The sequence below is a fragment of the Capra hircus genome, chromosome 17 (assembly GCF_001704415.2).
Source record: "Capra hircus breed San Clemente chromosome 17, ASM170441v1, whole genome shotgun sequence".
Taxonomy (NCBI): domain Eukaryota; kingdom Metazoa; phylum Chordata; class Mammalia; order Artiodactyla; family Bovidae; genus Capra; species Capra hircus.
In genome coordinates, this window is record NC_030824.1 from 41261130 (window position 1) to 41282569 (window position 21440).

General features: G+C 38.6%; 1 protein-coding gene across 1 annotated transcript; it reads right to left on the reverse strand.

Annotated features, from left to right (window-relative positions):
* On the reverse strand, nt 1403-20638 carry PGRMC2 (progesterone receptor membrane component 2). The gene is made up of 3 exons (XM_005691261.3): nt 19819-20638; nt 4998-5153; nt 1403-3603 (listed from the first exon to the last, which is right to left on the reverse strand). Exons 1-3 carry the CDS (start codon nt 20306-20308, stop codon nt 3506-3508), a joined length of 744 nt encoding a protein of 247 aa, XP_005691318.3. The 5' UTR covers nt 20309-20638; the 3' UTR covers nt 1403-3505.

A 21440-nucleotide genomic window follows, 5' to 3' on the forward strand; every position in this document is an offset into this window, starting at 1 on the left:
TAACCATGTTTATTTTCTGTCTGTGGGTCTGTTTTGCAAATAAGTTCATTTATATCCTCTTTTCAGATCCCACATATAACTTCACCTAATAGGATAATTTCTAGGTCCATCCATGTTGCTGCAAACGGCATTATTTCATTCTTTTTATGGCTGAGTAGTATTCCATGTATATATATCACATCTTTATTCATTCATCTATTGATAAGTCATTTAGGTTACTTCCATGTCTTGGCTATTGTCAACAATGCTGCTATGAGTATTGGGGTACAGGTGTCTTTGCAAATTAGTTTCCTCCTTCAGCTTATTCTAATCCATAAAGGCACAGTGTAAGCAAGGCTATACACTGTTAATATGCCAGAGATATCTATTTCTAGCAATGTGTAGCACTTCTCAGGTATCAAGATGTAAACAGGCTACTTGGGTGAGGAGTCTGATTTATCTCGTTTTCAACAGAATAATTTCCCCCAGTACTAGTTCAATATATTAACTTTTGCTTTCTAGATCACAGGTGGGGATAAATATGTTAGACTCTGCAGATTTCAAAGAAGGCAGGTAGAATCACTGTCAGGAAAACGTGCACCATAGTCAAAGTTTTAAAAAACTTGACCTGTAATATGAATGGGTTCACCTTCTAATGAAGAGAAACTGGCTAGTACACACAGGATAGTCTTTATTTGGGAAACATAATGCCAACTTAAAGACACTATCAAAAAAAATAAACTGAAGAGAATAAAATTATTAAAAAAAATCACACACATTTTTATGTGAAATCTCATTTTTTACTCAGAACCACTATGGACGTTTAGGTAATTAAACAAGGAAATACAGCGAATCAGATCAAACTGTTCAAAGGTTGTCTCTTTCAAGTAGAAGACAAAGACAGACAATTCAGCTGAACTTTGAACATTATGTGGGGGTTTAGAGGTACCAACCTGTGCTGACAGAAATTCCCCTTACAGCCCTCTGAATTCTACAGTTCCACGTCCACAAATTCAACCAAATGCGGATCATAAAGTACTATAATATTTATTGCATATAGTAATACTGCATAAAAGTGGACTCACATAGTTCAAACCCTTGTAGTTCAAAGGTCAGTTATATAGCTTGAAGACTGGTGTGGTGTTCTCAACTGTGCCTGATCATAAGCATTAACCAAGGGACTCCTTACAGTCCAAGACTCACTTTTTCCATTCTGGCTCACTGGGTGGCAGGTTTGGACTGCGGACCAAGAATTTGAATTTTAAGCACCTCAAGTGGTTCTAATAACCAGGCAGGTTGGGGAAATAGTGGTTAAGGGAGGAGGGGAGGGAGAAACAGCAGCAACACCAGTCACCACAGCTCCCATCCCCATACTCGATGACTGCCCATCGAACTACCTGAGAATGAGACCACTCAACTGAAATTGAGGAATTATCCATAGAACACTGTTTATTTCAAGTCCAAAACACATAATTAATCATTTTTCTTAACAGACTGTATAATTTTTACTGCATGAATATTTAGGGTTTCTCTATTCACAACTGTAAATTTACTTAACTTTAGGCTGAAATGATTCATTATATATATATATATTTCTCCATATCAATTTACTCCAGAGGACACGTACTTTTAACAAATCTGTTTAGAAAATATTTTACATAAAAACACACAAAGCATTACAACACTCTTCAGTTGTTGCAACCAGCCTTCAGCAAAGATTTGGCTGAAACTCATCATTTTCTACAAAACATTCTAAGACTGAGTACAATAGAATGTAGTATTTTACATACTTTAGCTTATTATTGCAATTAAAACTTCCTCTTTCTTTGATGGCTTCGGCATATGTTATACTCATACAGCAGGAGAATTCTTTTCTCTAACTGGTAACTTATTAAATAAAATGGTCTTTTTGGGTATAACTTGTCTCCAATTAAGAACCTAAACAGTCATATGATGATGAAATCAAATGATAGACATATATAGGGCTTTTTAGTAAGAGCATTTTCAAACAACAGAATTTAAAACCTATCAGTATAATATCCTTTATTGTTTTGTGTTCAGTAACTACCACCTGAAGTGCTATTACTTCTAGTATAATGTTGGCATCAAAATATAAAGTAAAAATATGTACATTTTAATATACCATTTCTTACCTGAATAATCTCAGATCTCTTGAGAATGTTCCACAAAGTGGAATTTCTTCCTAAAGTTACAGTGAATGTGGTACAATGTGTACAACTTGGTTAACCAGTGCCTGCCTTTCATTCCGATATTTTTCCTTATCTTGAATCAAATACACAATCTTGACTACCATATTATAATGCACTGGTTTACAGTTTGTATATAAAGTCCAACTCAAGCTTATTTTGGTTTATTGTACATGCTTTATTAAAAGGGTACGGGTATTTACAGTATCAGCAGAGTCCCTTCCAAGGCGCTCTCACACACACTCAAGACACACCCACACGACATCCATACTACAGCCCCATGCACCCACACCAGTGAGATGTGAGAGTCAAGACTCTTAAAATTAGGCAGCTGTTAGGGGACAGAGTTGTTGATTTGTTTTTCAATTTTTTTTTTTGAAAAGAGAAAAGCATGGGGGAATACATTTGGCCATTATAATGCTAATGAAGTTTGTGTATATTAACATATATATGGCAGTAACACTGAATATTCCTTTTACATTCTATATACACAGAATGACATCAAGGTTTCGCAGTCAACAGAATATTCCAACTTCAGTCTCAATGCTGCTTGTAGTGACTTCAGAATTCACATAGGGGCTTTCCCTAAAAATAATTCAAGTCTATGTAAGTGAAATAAGGCACAATTAATATTGATTTGATCTAGGGGAAGGAAAGGGATAAAAACTAGTTTTAAATGATCTTGCTGTTGGGGAATTAGCTTTGACTTAAATCCACCTGAAATCCATTCTTCTAATTTCCAAAGATTTCTTAGAAATAAAGGTTTTTCTTCTTTTCCCTGACAAAACCCAAAAAGAAAAGCTTGGGATTCACATTTACCATTTTAATGTTTCAGTAGCCTTAACTACTTAAAACTGATGTACATCCTAACCTCTCCTGCACAGGTCTCCTCTCTTCCTCACTGCTAAAACAAAAACACAGCACATGAAATAGGAATTCCTTGCTGTGTTTTTTTTTTTGAGATTTCAAAAAAATCTCTTATACACTCAAGTAGCAAATACATATCAGGTTGTCTTTGATTAAAAAAAAAGAAAAAAAGGAGAAAGTAATCTTGTCACTCTCTTGCTCTTTAAAAATATCCCTGTCTCCTTCCTTTCAGGATGAAGCCCCACCAGACATTACAAATAACTGCAACAAATGAGTCTGGCAGCACACATAATGTCTAGTATTCAAATCTTCATAGTGAGACTCATGTAGCTTGTACAATCTGTTGAATGTTTTTTGCAGCAGGTGAACCAAACCCAAAGATGCTGGACATTCTGTGAAAGGGAGTAAGAATTGCAGTTCTGAAGGCCCCTGACTTTGGTTGTTTACAAAGTTCAATCCTGTTTATTGTGATCCTTGGTATCTTCTTCATCTGTATATTCTGACGGTTCTTCCCCTGGTTTTAGGAGTCTGCCTACATAATCATATTTTTCTGAAAGATACATCAAAAGAAAATCAGTAGCAATCAAATTTGTTTCACAATTCCATTATACAGCAGGGAAGGTGTATGCTTCTTTCAGTCATAGCGAATAAGGTAAGTTTTTCCTATCATTTACCTTGTCCCATCTTTTTATACTCATGTAAGGCTTGAACATAAGAAAACAGGATCAGGGAACTTATAAAGCTTCGGATTTGTGCTTTGGAGGAAAGTGTTTCATACAACCAGTTCTTAATCAAGGACACTGCCTCAGAATCACTTGAAGATATTTTAAAAATATATGTTGAGTCCAGGACCCGGGCCAGGCTCTTGGAATACATCTGATGACTGGTTTACCTCTAATGTGCACTGAGTCTCAGAGCAGATCTTTAAATTTAATAACCCAAAGTAACTGTAATTATTGTAATTAAATAAATAAGGTGGCAAACACAGGGCATTTCCAACAGTGAGAAGATCTTAAAAAAGTTAATGGTGACTTTCCTGGGGCTGAAGAAGTAAGGAGAAGAATATGAGGTGGAAAATCACATGGAAAGTAAATCCAACCTGGACATATTCTTGGGGAGAAAACGTGACACACGTACTAGTCCCTAAGAAAACAAACCAAACGAACAGATGAAAATTCACTTGTTACTTATTAGCTTGTGTTCTTCGAGGTCCCGATATGTGACTCTCAGTATATTATTTTTCTTTCTCCTATTAAACTCTCTTAGATGTGACATGTTTTTGTGACTTGTTTTTATGTTACCATGTGTTTAATTTAGAACACTGTTATGCCCATTGTTATGTTCATGGTAATATTTAGTCATTTCTTGGTCAGGATTCTGAACTGAGTTTAAGTGAATTAACTGACAAATCAAGAGGATGAAATAGGAGGACTGCTTGGTTCAGCAGAACCAGTACAAGTGCCAAGAAGCCAGAAGAGATATTTCAAGGGATCCATAAGTCACATAAGTAGCAGTCCAGAGTGTTCACTGAGGCAGTAAAAACTGATGTCACAAGCATATAATGAACGAGAATGACATTTTTCCTTTATGGTTTGAAGGTAAGATAAATTAAATCATTTAAAAATAAACTAAAATTCAGTATCAGTAATCAACTCAGTTTTAAATATGAACCTATGTTGAAAAAACTCTTATCTTAATGAACAAGCCTAAAGGTGTCACAAGTTTTATAAATTTTAGTTTGTAACAAGTGAATTTTTAAATATGGATTTTATTAACAATAAGCACATGTAACAGTCATTTTGATAGTTAGCTATGCTTATCATCAAATAATGATGGCAACAAAAACAGATAGCATCCTAAGACTCTTAAGGAGTAATGGAATGGTATGTACTTTCTTTGGCCATAAATTTAGTATTTGTAAAGAACCCAACAAAATGAAGGTACCTTTAAACTGCATTTCCCATTCTCGAACACTCTCCATTTGTACAGCATTCAAATCTGAGAGATCATCATATTCATCTTTAAGTGCATCTTTATCTAGGCAAAATGTTGCCAGTCCTCTGGAGGCATCCCTACCAGCAAATATTCCATACGGACCCGCTGGGGAAAAAAAAGAAATTATTTAGATTATCTAAAAATATTTTAGAATGTCTCAAAGGAAAATGTCAAATAAAAGAAACTTCATGTCTCTTATCTGGTACTCAGCCTTAATTTCAAAACATGCCCAGACACTAAACAGGATAATGAGAAGAAATTTCTTAGAAATCCACCTTTTGACCAAAGTAAAGTTTTTCACTGAAAATTTAGATTTCAACTACTTTAGATATTAAAAAAAAAAAAAACTATTTAAAGATGAAGACTGTGAGGTATTAGAGAAAAGAGGAAACCTAGAAGAGTTAGGTTTGGAAGCCAGTTTTCTTGAGGGGAAACGATGCCTTATTGATTACTGTTAATTAGTTGTGGCATCTAAAAAGAATCAACAGAACACTGGCTGGATATATATATGGCTATAAGGACACAAAATAATTAGTGTAAAGAATCAGGAACCACCTTGTCTAGGGAGGAATGGCTACCAGAAGCAAGTCATTCCCAAAGTGTGTCCTTGAGAGCAGCAACTCTCTTGCACATCTCTGTTATCTTCAATGCTTACCACAGTGCCTGACAGAAAGCAGGAACAAAATAAACACAGACTAACAGACAAAAATCCACACAACCGAACTTTCTGTATCAAGAATTTGCTTACATAAATCATAGGTCATTAATGAAATAGTACATAGCTATAAAAAACAATGAGGTAACTCTGTATGTACAGATGCACAAAGTCTATGATATAGTGACTGAAAAAAGCAATTAGATTACACAGTATGATTCATTTAGTTAGTTTTATTTTTATTCTTTTTTGGCTCCAGTCTATGGCATGTGGGAACTTAAGTTCCTGGACCAGAGATCCAGCCCCCTGCAGGGGGTTAAGCCATGCCCCCTGCAGCCTGGTCTTAACCACTGGGCCACCAGAGAAGTCCGTAGTATGCATGACCTCCTTTGAACTAAAAGAGATGCACATACATGCACATTTAACCCGTATTTGTATATGCACAAAAAAAGCACCAGGAAGAATACAAACGAAGTACTTAACAGTAGTAATGTTTCTGGGGAATGGAGAGGAAAGTTTTACTTCATTTAATTGGTTAAGCCTGGCTACTTATTTATTTTTAGCCATGCCACACAGCTTGTGGGATCCTAGGTTCCCTGAACAGGGATTGAACCCGGGCCCTCAGCAGTTAAGAGTCCTAGCCACTGGACTGCCAGAGGATTCCTAAGTCTGGCTATTTAAAAAACAATATTTATAATATAAATCTTTTAAGAGTTAATTTTTTATTCATCTTAGTTTGTAGAACAGACCATGTAGATTTCCCTGTTTAAAACGTTTTAAGAAGTAAAAAGTGAAGAGGAACTAAAAAGCCTCTTGATGAAAGTGAAAGATAGTGAAAAAGTTGGCTTAAAGCTCAACATTCAGAAAACTAAGATTATGGCATCTGGTCCCATCACTTCATGGGAAATAGATGGGGAACAGTGGAAACAGTGTCAGACTTTTATTTTTTTGGGCCCCCAAATCACTGCAGATGGTGATCGCAGCCATGAAATTAAAAGACACTTACTCCTTGGATAGCATATTCAAAAGCACACATTACTTTGCCAAAAAAGGTCCGTCTAGTCAAGGCTACGGTTTTTCCAGTGGTCATGTATGGATGTGAGAGTTGGACTGTGAAGAAAGCTAGGCACTGAAGAACTGATGCTTTTTAACTGTGGTGTTGGAGAAGACTCTTGAGAGTCCCTTGGACTCCAAGGAGATCCAACCAGTCCATTCTAAAGGAGATCAATCCTGGGTGTTCTTTGGAAGGACTGATGCTAAAGGTGAAACTCCAGTACTTTGGCCACCTCATGCGAAGAGTTGATTCATTGGAAAAGACTCTGATGCTGGGAGGGACTGGGGGCAGGAGGAGAAGGGGACGACAGAGGATAAGATGGCTGGATGGCATCACCGACTCAATGGACGTGAGTTTGAGTGAACTCCAGGAGTTGGTGATGGACGGGGGGCCTGGTGTGCTGCAATTCATGGGGTCGCAAAGAGTCAGACACGACTGAGTGATTTTATATATAAAAATTTCTTTCCTGAGTCTGAAAAGTTATCAACACATGACAAAAGAAATGTAGAGAAAACAGTTTAAAGACCAAATTTGCTTGCTTAACTATTATGAGCCACAGAGTGGTCAGTGAAAAAACTTAACTGTCCATTTAACAGAGTAAAGTATTTTCTAATGAGATGTATACAGTACAAAAAAAAATTCCCTGATTTTTAAATGAGTAAAATGATTATAGAAGGTTATGTGTCAGAAAAGCATCTATACCTTCAAGAAGAAAATTCAAAAATTTCTAAACATTTATGAACCTTAGTTTGAACTACAGTGAGCACTGCACTACAAAGCTTACTGGGTTACTTAGGAAAACTAATGAGTTTTAGGAATGAGTTAGGAAAATTCATTCTCTTAAAGTTTCTTGTATGGAACAAAAAAGGAGCCTTAGCAATAAATTTAAGGACCATTATTAAGCAATAATATATTAACAGAAAAATAAAGGTAATACTTCCAGTAAAGTACTTTTTTATCCTGCTTTCCCATTCTTAAGTACTTTCCATATTGCTCCTTAATATTAGCTGAATATCACAATTCTCATTTAATCATTATGTATTTTCTCACTGAATGGATATACCTATTAATTAACATAAACCCCTGACCCAGGGATTGAACCCAGGTCTCCTGCATTGCAGGCAGACGCTTTACCATCTGAGCCACCAGGGAAGCCCATTAATATAAACTTAGGCTACCACTGTCTATTTCTAAATTTGTCTTCTAGACAAGAAAATGGGACACTACTTACAACTGGTCAATATTGGTAACTTTCAAACACTGTCCATCATCTCAACTGACATTCAAAAAGGTATTTAAATGTTTAAGATAAAGAAATTTAATACTATTTATGTTTTTCCAGTAGTCATGTATGGATGATAGTCACAAGAGTTGGACTGTGAAGAAAGCTGAGCGCCATCAAAAGAACTGATGCTTTTGAACTGTGGTGTTGGAGAAGACTCTTGAGTCCCTTGGGCTGCAAGGAGATCCAACCAGTCCATTCTGAAAGAGATCAGCCCTGGGATTTCTTTGGAAGGAATGATGCTAAAGCTGAAACTCCAGTACTTTGGCCACATCATGCAAAGAGTTGACTCACTGGAAAAGACTCTGATGCTGGGAGGGATTGGGGGCAGGAGAAGGGGACGACAGAGGATGAGATGGCTGGATGGCATCACCGACTAGATGGATGTGAGTCTGAGTGAACTCTGGGAGCTGGTGATGGACAGGGAAGGCTGGCATGCTGTAGTCCATGGGGTCACGAAGAGTCGGACATGACTGAGTGACTGAACTCAACTGAACAGAGTAAATAGAAGTAAATTTCTATTTACAAAGTAAAATCTGAAGTTCTTTAATTGAAGTTAATTGATTTGGAGAAACATTAACTTTTTAAAAAAAATTTAAGTATGGTTAATTTATAATGCTGTGTTAGTTTCAAGTGTACAGCAAAGTAATTTTTTTTTAAATGTGATTTTTAAAAAGTATATATAGATTCTTTTTCATTACAGGTTATTACAGATGTTGAGTCTAGTTCCTTGTGCTATACTAGGTCCTTGTTTACCTGTTTTTTATATTGTGCTTGTGCTTAGCCGCTCAGTCGTGTCTCTTTGTGACCCCATGGACTATAGCCTGCCAGGCGCCTCTGTCCATGGGATTCTCCAGGCAAGAATACTGGAGTGGGTTGCCATTTCCTTCTCTTGGGGATCTTCCCAACCCAGGACTGAACCCAGGTATCCTGTATTGCAGGCAGTGAGCTACCAGGGAAGCTTTTATATAGTAGTGTATATACATTAAGCCCAAACTCGTAATTTATTTTCCCCTCATCCCCTTTGGTAACCATAAAAATTTTTTTTCTATGTCTGTATTTGTTTTATTAGTAAGTCATTTGCATCATTTTTAAAGATTTCACATGTAAGTGATATCATATAATATTTCTGACTTACTTCATTTAGGATAATCTCCAGGTCCAATCATGTTGCTGCAAATGACATTATTTCTTTTTTTTAAAAAATGAGAAACGTTAACATTTGCTTTTCTTGACCAAGCCATGTGGCTTGCAAGACCCCAACCAGAGACTGAATCCAGCGCCAGCAGTGAAAGCACTGAGTCCTAACCACTGGACTGCCAGGGAATTTCTAACATTAACTTTTAACACTAAGCAAGTTAAAAAAAAACAAAAACCCAACACTAAAATTAAGTGAGAACAGTCCTGAGGGAAAGAAAAGTGGTCCACCTTAAAGCAGTTTAATGACCAAAAAAATCTTAATGCTGATTGGACCAATGCTTACAAACTTAAAACAGTGATGAGTCAAACATAAAAGAAAAAATAAAACTGATTAAGGCTATAAAAAACTACAAGAAGAAAATGAGAATTTCAACTTTTTCAAGAATTTCCTTGCAATCTCACTTCCTTCTCATAGTATCGCGAAGTAGTAGGGATAGTTTTGCCCTCCCTTCTTGGCAGATGAAAAGATGCAAAGGTATTCAATGACTTGCCTAAAATTACTAACAGAATCAACCACTTTTCCAACTACACCGAACACAGTACATCTTGAGAAAACATAGAGGACCCACAAACCCAAAGGTGAAATGACAACCCTGAAAACTGGAGCATTTCACTGATCACAAAATTTCAGGGGAATGGCTATTTTAAAATACCTCTTAAAATGGAAGAACATTAACCAAAAAAAGCTGTAGAAATCAACAGCTTTTCTTAGCATTATGTTATATAATATTTACCTGCCTGCTCTACAAAATTCAATCTACTTGAGGATACTTCATCAACCTTAAACACATCCAAATGGTAAAAAGGAGAGGCGAAAAGATGATCACTATAAGAACAAGTCATAAGAACCTCCATCTTTGAGTATATGGATAACATACCAGTAAAATTTCCTGCCAACTTCCCTAAGAGGGAATGCTGTTTTTTGGTTTGACTAACTTAAGAGTGGACTAGAGGCAACAGTTAATAATGCAAGCCTAATCCTAGACAAAATGATGTTCTGTTAACTATTGAAAAGAATGACCTCTCCACATATTTCAAATTTCCTACAGGAAGCATTTAACTTCTGAAAAGGTCTTCTTGAAAATAGTTTTCTTTTTCCTGTAAGATCATAAAGAATGTCATATTAAGACTAAGAACTAGAGTTGGAAAAGGATGACCTGCTGAGAAAGGAGGATTTGAAGTCCAGTTAAAGTATATTCCTCTGTTCAGTAATACCTCCCCTTTCCATTACCCCCTTATATAACTGACCTAAATGTTATGATTCTAATATTTTGGTGACTACTCTTGGCTATCCCTAATACTATAACAACAGAGAACTACCTAAGGAAAGCATATTTTAAATGCTCTTAGGTCTTTTGGTATGGTATAATTTATAAAAAAAAAATTAAAAGGCTAGCTTATATAAACTAATCAGATTGTTTTAACTATTAAGGTTCATTTCAACACTAACATTTCAGTAATAATAAAAGAATTAAACTCTTGCCTTCTAAAAAACTAAAATATAATGCTGATATAAAACTAGATTTACTATTTCAAGAATATTCTTGCTACAAAAAATGAACCCAATTATTTAGCCAAGACAGATTCTTTTAAATGCATTTATAAAACAAATATTCTAAGACATCATTTTACAGATAAATCTTACTTCTATGATACTGTTTAATATACCAAAGACATTATACTAGTTAGAATCCAGATTTCATTAATAGTTTTAAGAGTTAACATAACTTATGATAAAAATTTTTATGAAGTTCAAAAATCAATAAATCTATCAATTATTACATCCTGAAACTGCTTACTATCATACAATCAAATATAATGGAGTGACATAGTTTTGAAAAGGGAAAAACATATGGTTATTGTAAAACACTAATGAGCAAAAAACTCCAGGAGAAAGTAAACATCTAAAATACCTAAGAGATAATTTTCTACTAGGGTGAGTATGTATCTATGAATATATTAGTATTTATGAAGAGAAGAAAATTCCAGAAGGAATATTTATTTTCATGGTATAAAAACCATAGTGCTCAGAGACAAACTTTAATTCATTAAAAGTTAAACAGCCTAGTTTTCTGGTTGTGTTTTGACAATAGTCTTCTGTGATTATTAAAGCAAGTTAAAAACAAAAAATCTAATAATACTTGGTATAAGGCTTCCCAGGTGGCTCAGTGGTGAAGTATCCACCTGACAATGTAGAAGATGGAGGAGATGCAAGTTCGATCCCTGGGTCAGAAAGATCCTTGGAGAAGGGAATGGCAACCCACTCCAATATTCTTGCCTGGAAAATCCCATGGACAGAAGAGCTGGAAGGCTACATTCCATGGGGTTGCAAAGCATCAGACACAACTGAGCACATGTGCACACTGAGTAATTTATTCCAAATATGGTTATAATGGACCTAGGAACAAATCAAACCATATATGAAAGTGATTAAATGAAATCCAACTAATACATCTTTTTTATACTCGGTTTGAGCAACTCCCAGGACTTTTAGAGGGAAGGCAGCATGGTAAAACTGGAAGAATACCTCTTCCAAGCCAAGATACTTGGGTTCGAGGCCACACTCTACATTTGAGGCAAATTTTATAGGCCTAAAATTGTGGAGGTCAAACTAGATAATCTCCTAACTACAAGTATTAGGGAAGAAAAAGTATTCTATAAGTGGTGTTGCAACAACTGAATAGCCCACTGTAAGAAAACAAAAACAAAAGTTGATGCTTACTTTAATCTTAAATAAATTCCGAATGTAACTAACCAAAATTCACTGAGAAAAAGAGAAACGTAAATTAAAATAATATTGAAATACTATTTTAACTTCTCAGATTGACAAAGACCAAAAAATTTTATATCACATTTTTTGCAAGAGAGTGAGAAATAGGCATTTTCATGTCATTGTAAATTGGTCCAACATCTCTGCAGGCCAATATAGAAAGAAGTATCCAAATTAAAAAGGTCCATAACATAAGACTCAGTAGTTTTACTTCTAGGAATTTATTTAATAGATAATTATGATTTTAGTAACACATTGAAATGGTATGTACATGATACCATGCTTCCCAGGTGGCTCAGTAAATAAAGAATCTGCCTGCAATGCAGAAGGCTCTGGCAGACATGGGTTTGATCCCTGGGTAGGAAAGTTCCCCTTGAGGAGGAAATGGCAATCCACTCTAGTATTCTTTCCTGGAGAATCCCATGGACAGAGGAGCCTGGTGGGCTACAGTCTATAGGATCACAAAGAGTTGGACATGACTAAAGTGACTGAGCATGCATGCATGTATGTAATAACAAGAGACTGGAAACAAATATTCATTAAAAGTGGACTATTAAATGATATACTCACAAGGAAGGCTCTCAATATGTTAAAATATTGTTAAAGGTTTGCATTGTTAAAGTAAAAACCAAATTCATGGCATCAGGTCCCATCACTTCATGGCAAATAGATGGGGAAACAATGGAAATAGTGACAGACTACTTTTTTGGGCTCCAAAATCACCGCAGATGGCCACTGCAGCCATGAAATAAATAGATGTTTGCTCCTTGGAAGGAAAGTTATGACCAACCTAGACAGCATATTAAAAAGCAGAGACATTACTTTGTCAACAAAGGTCCGTCTAGTCAAGGCTATAGTTTTTTCCAGTAGTCATGTATGGATGTGAGAGCTGGATTATAGAGAAAGCTGAGCACCAAAGAACTGTGGTGTTGGAGAAGACTCTTGAGAGTCCCTTGGACTGCAAGGAGATCCAACCAGTCCATCCTAAAGGAGATCAGTCCTGGGTGTTAATTGGAAGGACTGATGTTGAAGCTGAAACTCCAATATTTTGGCTACCTGATGTGAAGAGCTGACTCATTTGAAAAGACCCTGATGTTGGGAAAGACTGAAAGCAGGAGAAGGGGACGACAGAGGATGAGATGGTTGGATGGCATCACTGACTTAATGGACATGAGTCTGAATAAACTCCCGGAGTTGGTGATGGACAGAAAGGCTTATGCTGCAGTCCATAGGGTCACAAAGAGTTGGGAAATTACTAAACTGGAACTGGATATGTACTGTAATTCCTGAGTGAGGGCAAATAGAAACTGATTTTTTTTTCTATCAGTGACAAAACTATAGGACATACCTCACTAAAATGAAAACTGAACTCTGAACAAAAGTATGAGATGCAAGAAATGACAGTGAATGAAGAAAATGGTAACTCTATTGGGTAAACTTAAATGAAAATTGGCTATTTAAAAAAAGTTTATTATTCAGTTTGAGGGTAGTGTTTGAAAAACTACAGTAAAACCCTAAGTCTAATAGAAATAACGTAGAAAATGGAGTGGGGAGGGATTAGAGTTTAAGCTTTCTAACCAAGGCCACAACATATGGCTGTGTACAACTCCAGGGGACACCATTCACATTTTTCTACATGATTGTTTTGTATACTTAATATTAAGAAATACTGTCAAATGGCAGTAAAGTGTTTTAAAGTGACAGTTCTAATTCGTACAAGAATGTTTGGTTAACATTCATATATTGTTCAGAGTAACAATGCCTATAGAAAAAATTAAAGGAAAAGACTCTTGTCACCAAAAGAATACAAATAGAATGCATCCAAATTAGCAGGGAGATATGAAACAGAAACAGACACCCAAATATAGAGAACAGACTTTTGGCTTCCAAGGGATGGGTGGAGTGGGGGTGGCAGAGATTGGGAGTTTGGGATGAGCAGATACAAATTAGTATATAGAGAATGGATAAACAAAAGGTACTACTATATAGCACTGAGAACTATATTTGATACCCGTGAGAAACCACAAAGGAAAAGAATATGAAAAAGGATGTATGTATGTAACTGAAACACTTTGCTGTACAGTAGAAATTAACACAACTGTAAATCAACTATACTAAAATGAAATAACAAAAATCTATAGGGGAGAAAAAGTGGAATAAAAAATCCATCTAAGAAAAAACAGTGGGAAAGAAGGCAAAGAAAAGTTGACAAGAGAAATTACTAAATAAGATAGTAGAAATAAATCTAAATATGTGAGTAGTGACAAAAAATATACACTGATTAAGTTGTTAAGAGACAGTATTGGCATTAAATTTAGTTTTTAAAAATCCAGGTAATGTTGTTTATACAGAAAAAATAAAAGATTGCTTAAAAGGATGGAAAAAGAACTGCTGAGGTAATACTTATCAAATGAAGCCTGAAGTCAAATCTGAAAATCAGCAAGGTGATAAGGATGTTTCTTCCTCTGATTAACACGGTATCAGTTCTAGATCTAGTGCTTCAGTTCAGTTCAGTCGCTCAGCCGTGTTCAGCTCTTTGCGACCCCATGAATTGCAGCACACCAGGCCTCCCTCGAAGGCACTGGCACCCCACTCCAGTACTCTTGCCTGCAGAATCCCATGGATGGAGGAGCCTGGTGGGCTGCAGTCCATAGGGTCGCTAAGAGTCGGACATGACTGAGCGACTTCACTTTCACTTTTCACTTTCATGCACTGAAGGCAATGGCAACCCACTCCAGTATTCTTGCCTGGAGAATCCCAGGGACGGGGGAGCCTGTCTATGGGGTCGCACAGAGTCGGACACGACTGAAGCGACTTAGCAGCAGCAGGCCTCTCTGTCCATCACCAACTCCCAGAGTTCACCCAAACTCATGTCCATCGAGTCGGTGATGCCATCCAGCCATCTCATCCTCTGTTGTCCCCTTCTCCTCCTGACCCCAATCCCTCCCAGCATCAGAGTCAGCTCTCCGCATGAGGTGGCCAAAGTATTGGAGTTTCAGCTTTAGCATCATTCCTTCCAAAGAACAACCAAGACTGATCTCCTTTAGAATGGAATGGTTGGATCTCCTTGGAGTCCAAGGGACTCTCAAGAGTCTTCTCCAACACCACAGTTCAAAAGCATCAATTCTTTGGCACTCAGCTTTCTTCACAGTCCAACTTTCACATTCATACATGACCACTGGAAAAACCGTAGCCTTGACTAGACGGACCTTTGTGAGATAGTTTCAAAACAATGATACACCCAATCTTTGTAAGGCTGGTTCCTTCAGGTTTTTGTTTAAGTTATCAATCTCCACTTTCTTGACAAACCAACATAAATAAGTACTTCTCTTTACCATCTAATGCTAATAAATAAAGTCCTTTACTATAATCATGTATTGAATGATTGTTTATTATCTGTCTTTCTTTAACAGAACATAAACTCCATGAGAGCTGGGAAGCACAAGTTTTGCAGACCCAGAGAATTACTCAAAACATTTATCTAGGCAACAGTGTGATGAAATCCAGGTAACTCCTTCTGAGAACTGATCTTGAGACAAAATGCTGGCTCTTGTACAGTAGTTATTTATTGATGTATCTCACAAGTATGTATGTGGGGGATGAGTGACCTTTCCAACATGGTTGAAAGAACTATGAAAAGAACTTAAAAAGGGCTACCTCCAGATGTTAATCTATTCCTTTTCAACCTGAACAACATCTTCTGGTCTCATACATGCTTTAAGCTATCCTTTTATACTGTGTTAGTATTTAATACAATTCCCTCTTTGATTAAAAACAATGGAATGATGCTGAACTCAGAGAAGCCAACCAACTAGGTACTGTAGAAATTACTAGTAAAGGGAATTCCCTGCCAAGCCAGTGGTTACGACTTTGAACTTCCAATACAGGGGGTGGGTCTGATTCCTGGTTGGAAAACTAAGATCCTATAAACCACATGGCACAGCCAAATAAAAAGAAAAGAAAAGAAATTAGTATAAATTTGAGCAGAGTATCAAAATTCATCAGAAAACTTAGCTGGTCCTGTTACCTGATTGTTAGGTAATGAATGTGCATGGGCATTAGACCTAACACAGACCCAGTTGGCTTCAAAACAAAAGACTAGGATGAAAGTTGGGTAGTGTCAATAGGACATTCGTGAAAGAATACGTTTGTCTATATGTTGCAACTCTTGCTTCAGCTGCAATTTTGCAAACTACAAATAAAATTAACATGTGAATATGAAGTTAAAAAAGGAGGAAGAATACATAAAAGGTGTATGAACTCCCTTTCCCCATCTCCTAAACATTAGGCATCTCATGGGGGTACTTCTTACAAACTTCTTTTTCTTTCCAGTGGGATTTAAATGGTATGTTGGAGAAATTACAGCTTTGTTATGTCAAAGAATACTCTACATGGAATAAGGGGGAAGCTATGTATCTTAATACCAGAAATGTGAATAAACTATTATAAACTATAATTTCTTGCCATTCTAAAGAATAAAAAAAACACAGTTTTGCTAGAATCCCACTGCAGAAATATTACACCAAATTATTAATAATTAATAATATTTAAAATGATAGATGAGTCTTCCTCATCTATTATGATGCTGGAAACATGAAATTATATTATGCTGTGATATAGTAGGAAGCATAACCTGTGAAGCCAGTTACAGTGTGTTTGATTTCTAGCTTGGCCATTTACTAGATATGTGATTTTGGGCAAAATCTCTGAGTTTCAGTTTCCACATTCGTAAAATGGGAACATTACCTATCTCCTAGAGCTGTCTGGAAATTAAATGATCATAAGCCCCAAATGGGAGTTTCCTCCTCCTTTTACCTTAACTTCTAGAATCAATGCTATTGAACAGAACTTGATGGGAAGATGGAAATGCTCTATAAAGTGCACTGTTCGGGCACTTGAAATATGGGTAATACAGAGAAACTCAATTCATGCGGCTTGTGGCTACCATACTGAACAGCACAACATGAAGCCATGAAAGTACGTTTCTCTGAGGCTTTAAATCCTTATGGGAACCAGGAGAGGGTATAAAAATAACAACAGATTCTCTATTTATCTCAGAATGCAGTTTATCTGAAATAGAGTAGACAGGCTTTGTGGTCAAATATATCTGGATTTGAATACCATGTCTGTGTGATCCAAGCCAATTTACCCCAAATTCCTAAACCCCAAGCTCTCTCTCTTAAGGATAGGAATGTTCATTAACCTCACTGAAGCACTGTGGAGATGGAGATGACAAATTAATAGATTTGAAGTAGTAGCTGCTTAACAAGTCTGCTTCCTTTCTCCTCCCATATTCTTTGCTTCTTACATGATCCACTTTCCTCACACACTGGCCAAGTGGCCTGAACTGTTACTGAACTTAATATTGACAAACGTAGCTAATGCCAACTGTTTCCCAATGTCTGTTTACTCCACTAAATTAAACTGCCAACATCTATGTTTTTTAGAACTCAAACTTTAAAAATTATGACTAAAAATAAAAATAACTTCAATGCAGAAAAAGCCTCACAAGTAATCTTTTAACTCTAAAACCATTATTGAGAACTGGGAGTGGATATTGGCTAGACTCCCTAAACTCATTCTTTCAAGCTACGAAGTCTCATATAAGGATTTTTACTTCTGAATTACTCTGCTACAAAATTCCTTAATTGATTTGAGGATGAAAAAAATTAAAATAAAAACTGAATTTGTTTTATAGCCCCAAATTTTGCTTCAAGACTTCTGGGAAATGTTAGATCTCCTCTTAATGTGAAATACATTCCAAATCCATAAAGCTGATCTGGCTAACTTTAAGGTTCCTTTCAATAAAAAAATATTCCAAATATCTGTTTAGGTTGTTCAAAACTACTTAGAATGAAATAATGGGGTATCACTCTGCCTGTTCATCAGGAAGGACCTGGATGGAAATCAGTGAAAGCTAACCTAAAACCGAGCACTGGCTCAAGCCACACAAAGGCTATCTATATTATAACTATGACTCTCATCTTAATTTAAAAATTTCTGTTGCAGAACATTTGCCACTGGGTGCTGCCAAATTGTGTCCATGGCTGTCTCTCTTTGCTATTTTCAGATAGTGGCAAGGCATTAATGTGTGAGGACTGATAGGCTTCTTTGCACTAAACACTTGGTTGCTTCACTGTCTGTTTAGATAGGAGCTACAGAAGCAAGAGTTTTTAGTCTGGGTAAGTTCTGTATTAAAAACTTAAACCTGTACATAATTTCTAATCACTGAATACATAATACTGTATAAATTCGCGATTAAAAAAAATTAACTAATTTGGTCTGTTCCTTTAAATATTGTCCTTTGGCCCCATCGTCTTACCCATATTTGCTTAAGTAAACAAAAATGTACTAACTGTTTCAGCTGATATGAGTGGGTAGACATCAGGTTTTCTTTTTATACAAGAAGCAAGTACTTTATAAGCTATCTGTGACTTGGTTGAATTGAATGTAAATATATACACAAAATACAAGTAACTAAGAAATATAGTTCAACATGTTTGTTGTTACCGGGTGTAGAATCTCCCATTTCTCTTCTCTAATCCAATTAACAAACAACAAACCAAAACACTTCTAAAATATCTTCCATCCACTAAGCACATAAATCATAGGTGTATAGTTGCAGGTGTCAATAAACAACATGGACTAACATATTAGAGGAAACCAACTTGTTTTTAGATTTGCCAACCCCTTGACTTTAAGACTTGGATGTCCTCTTTCAAATAACAGGTCACTATAGGTCTCTAATTTTATTTACTTTGACTGTAGTAACTCCTTAAAAGCTCAGAATAACTACACAACCAGCATGTACAATGTTGCTCAATTTTATGGTAGGCCAACAGGTTTCATGAGTCTGAACTGAAACGTTTGCTATAACTACACTGTTAAAGGGTTTCTAAACCAACCACCTTACTTACACAGTTCTCTGAAAGCAAAGCTTTAGAAACATTTAACTTGCAGAACTGGTGCATGGTAATATGAATTTATAGCTGTTTATAAAGTCCTTTCTCCTCAGTGAAAACAAAGTAAGTGATAATCAACGTGTATTTGAATACTTGCCTTCCTGCTACAAAAAAAAAAGAAAAACTGGACAAGAACGCCTGCTGGGTATATGAGTTCCACCTCCAAAACTCAGGGCGAATAACCTTGCCAGTATTTATTAGGATCTGCATTCTGATCAGCTTCATCCCTCATATACTGTTAATCTTGGAAAGCATTTTTGTATCAAAACCGGTTTTTTAAAAAAAGTCAAGGTTCTGCATATGGGACCGGATTTAATAGATTCTAAAAGGCTGGGACTTGGAACTACGTGTACTTAAAAGTGGCCTTATGGGAACTAGTGGATAAGCGCTCGCGCGCACACACAGACACACAAGTAAGGAAAAGTTATGAATTACAGGGTCTAAAACTTTAGGTCCCTACTTCAGAAATCTTCCTTCTTTCCCCGCAACGATTCCAGAAATCAGAAAGCTCAGTAAAGGCTGAGGGCCAGCGTGACTGGCGACAACTAAAAGGATTTTGAAAAATTCACCCCAAAAAAAGGCTGAGAGGAGAAATGGGATAAGAAAAAGATGAAAACTCAGTGTCGCTCGGGCGACACTGGGATCCGAATTCGAAGGGTAAACACCGGTGGGGCCCGCGGCTGGGGCGTGTGGGGGACAGGCCGTCTCAGGTGCGGCAGATACGGCTCGGGGGTCCAGATGTCGAGAAGGCTGGCAACTAACCCGGTGCCCATGGGCCTCCCCATCAGAAGGGGGTCGAGCTTGAGCTGCAGGGGGTCCTCACCCTCCCCTTCCAACTCCTCCTCACCCGGGCCGTAGAACTTGCTGCCTTTGGTCACGTCGAAGACTTTCCCATTGACCGCAAGCAGGATGCGCGGGTTGCGAGACCCGTCGTACTGGCGCAGCTGCTCCAAGCTGAAGTCCCGCTTCTTCATACGAGGCAAAGAGGCAGCGGGGCTCTCTTCGCCCGCTCCGGCCCCGGCGCCCAAACCCCGCCGCCCCCAGCGCACCCACAGCCGGTAGGCCCCCAGCAACACCAGCGCCACCAGCGCCACGTTCAGCAGCATCTCCCCGCCCCCCGTCAGAAGAGCCAACGCCGTTGCCGACCAGCCGCCCCCTTCTGCTGCTGCTCCCGCGCCGCCTGGGCTCTCGCTACTACCGTCGCTGCTGCTCTCGCTGCCACTCCCCAGGGTGCCTAAATTCACGTCCCCATCACCCGCCGCCATCACTGCCCGCCAGCGCCTTCCTCCTCCTCCCCGCCCCCTGCCCTCCCCAACCCCACGGCCGGCCCCGCCCATATGGGGGGTTCCTAGCCAATAACGTGAGGGTAGGGGGCGGGGTCAGGCCGGCTCCCGATTGGGTGTTTACGCGGTAACGCTGTCTTGGATCTCTCCCTCTCCCTTCCTTTTGCTGGCCGCGCTCGCGTGCGACGCCCCGCCCACCTCGCCCCACACTTCCCTGCTCTCGCCTGTCTCCTCCTCTAGTTGAAGTACAAGAGGGGGGCGGGTCTGAAGAGAAGATACTGCGCCGGCCGCGCGCGCGCGCGTACGGGCGGGGCGAGGCCACGGCGCGTGCGCGGGTTCCGGGGCGCCACGCGCTCTCCTTTCCTCTGCAAACCCGTTGGGAGGCACGGCCTGGCAGTGCTCTGGTTCTGCGCATGCGCCCACGAACCCCGCCCCTTCCCTGGTCTGGGTTTGCGTCCGCCAGCTCCCGCCTCTTCGCCTACGCTGCGCGTGAGAGTCTCACGTGCGCTGAGGCGGCTGCTGAGGCGGCCTCTCTCAGACATCTAGCCCGAGGTCGCGGGCTAATGGTTACTGAGAAGCTGCGACATAGATTTAACCGCTTCACGCCCCGAAAAGGGGTGTCTTTTCTCTCCTGGGCGCCGTGACGCCTGTCCAGAAGCCCGGAGCGTCGGCGCGCAAGGCAAAGCTACGGCCCAGAAGTTTTGGCGACGTGCTGGAGTCGCCTGGCGCCAAGAGAGTGCACGGAACTCGCACTGGGATTGTTTGGCGAAAGGAATCTACGTGCTGTCTTCGAGGACACCAAGTAGCCACTTCTCAGTGGTTTTGGCCAAGGCTACGCCTGTAGAATTTTCTTTCACATTTTAGACGAAAAGTGTCGTTATTCCTTAAGTCGCACTCACTGGGGCAGTAGGGAAGTGGATAGGGTGAGGTGGTCGTCCAGTTCGCTTATTTAGCTTAACCTACAGTTCCATCTACCTAGGTCTTGTAGTCTTAACCTTTCGAGTCCTTAAAATTTCGGCGTAAATATCACCTCTGAACCCTTATACTGAGCCCCTCACCTCACCCTCTGAATTCCTTTGTTGTGCTCCCTCTCGCCCTAGTTTGTTTTGTGTCACGAGTTCCCTGACCGCTACCCCCTCGCTGTAAACTACCCTTGTGGTGGATGAGGTGTGTCAAGGGAGTAACA

Bases quoted from the DNA above. Each gene is read 5' to 3' on its own strand.
- PGRMC2 (XM_005691261.3), bottom strand. From the start codon at position 20,308: ATGGGCGGGGCCGGCCGTGGGGTTGGGGAGGGCAGGGGGCGGGGAGGA. The intron at 5,154-19,818 runs GTGAGGAGGAGT...TTTTTTCCCCAG, and splicing joins CAGCAAGTTCTACGGCCCGG to CGGGTCCGTATGGAATATTT. The intron at 3,604-4,997 runs GTACCTTCATTT...TGTATCTTTCAG, and splicing joins ATGGGAAATGCAGTTTAAAG to AAAAATATGATTATGTAGGC.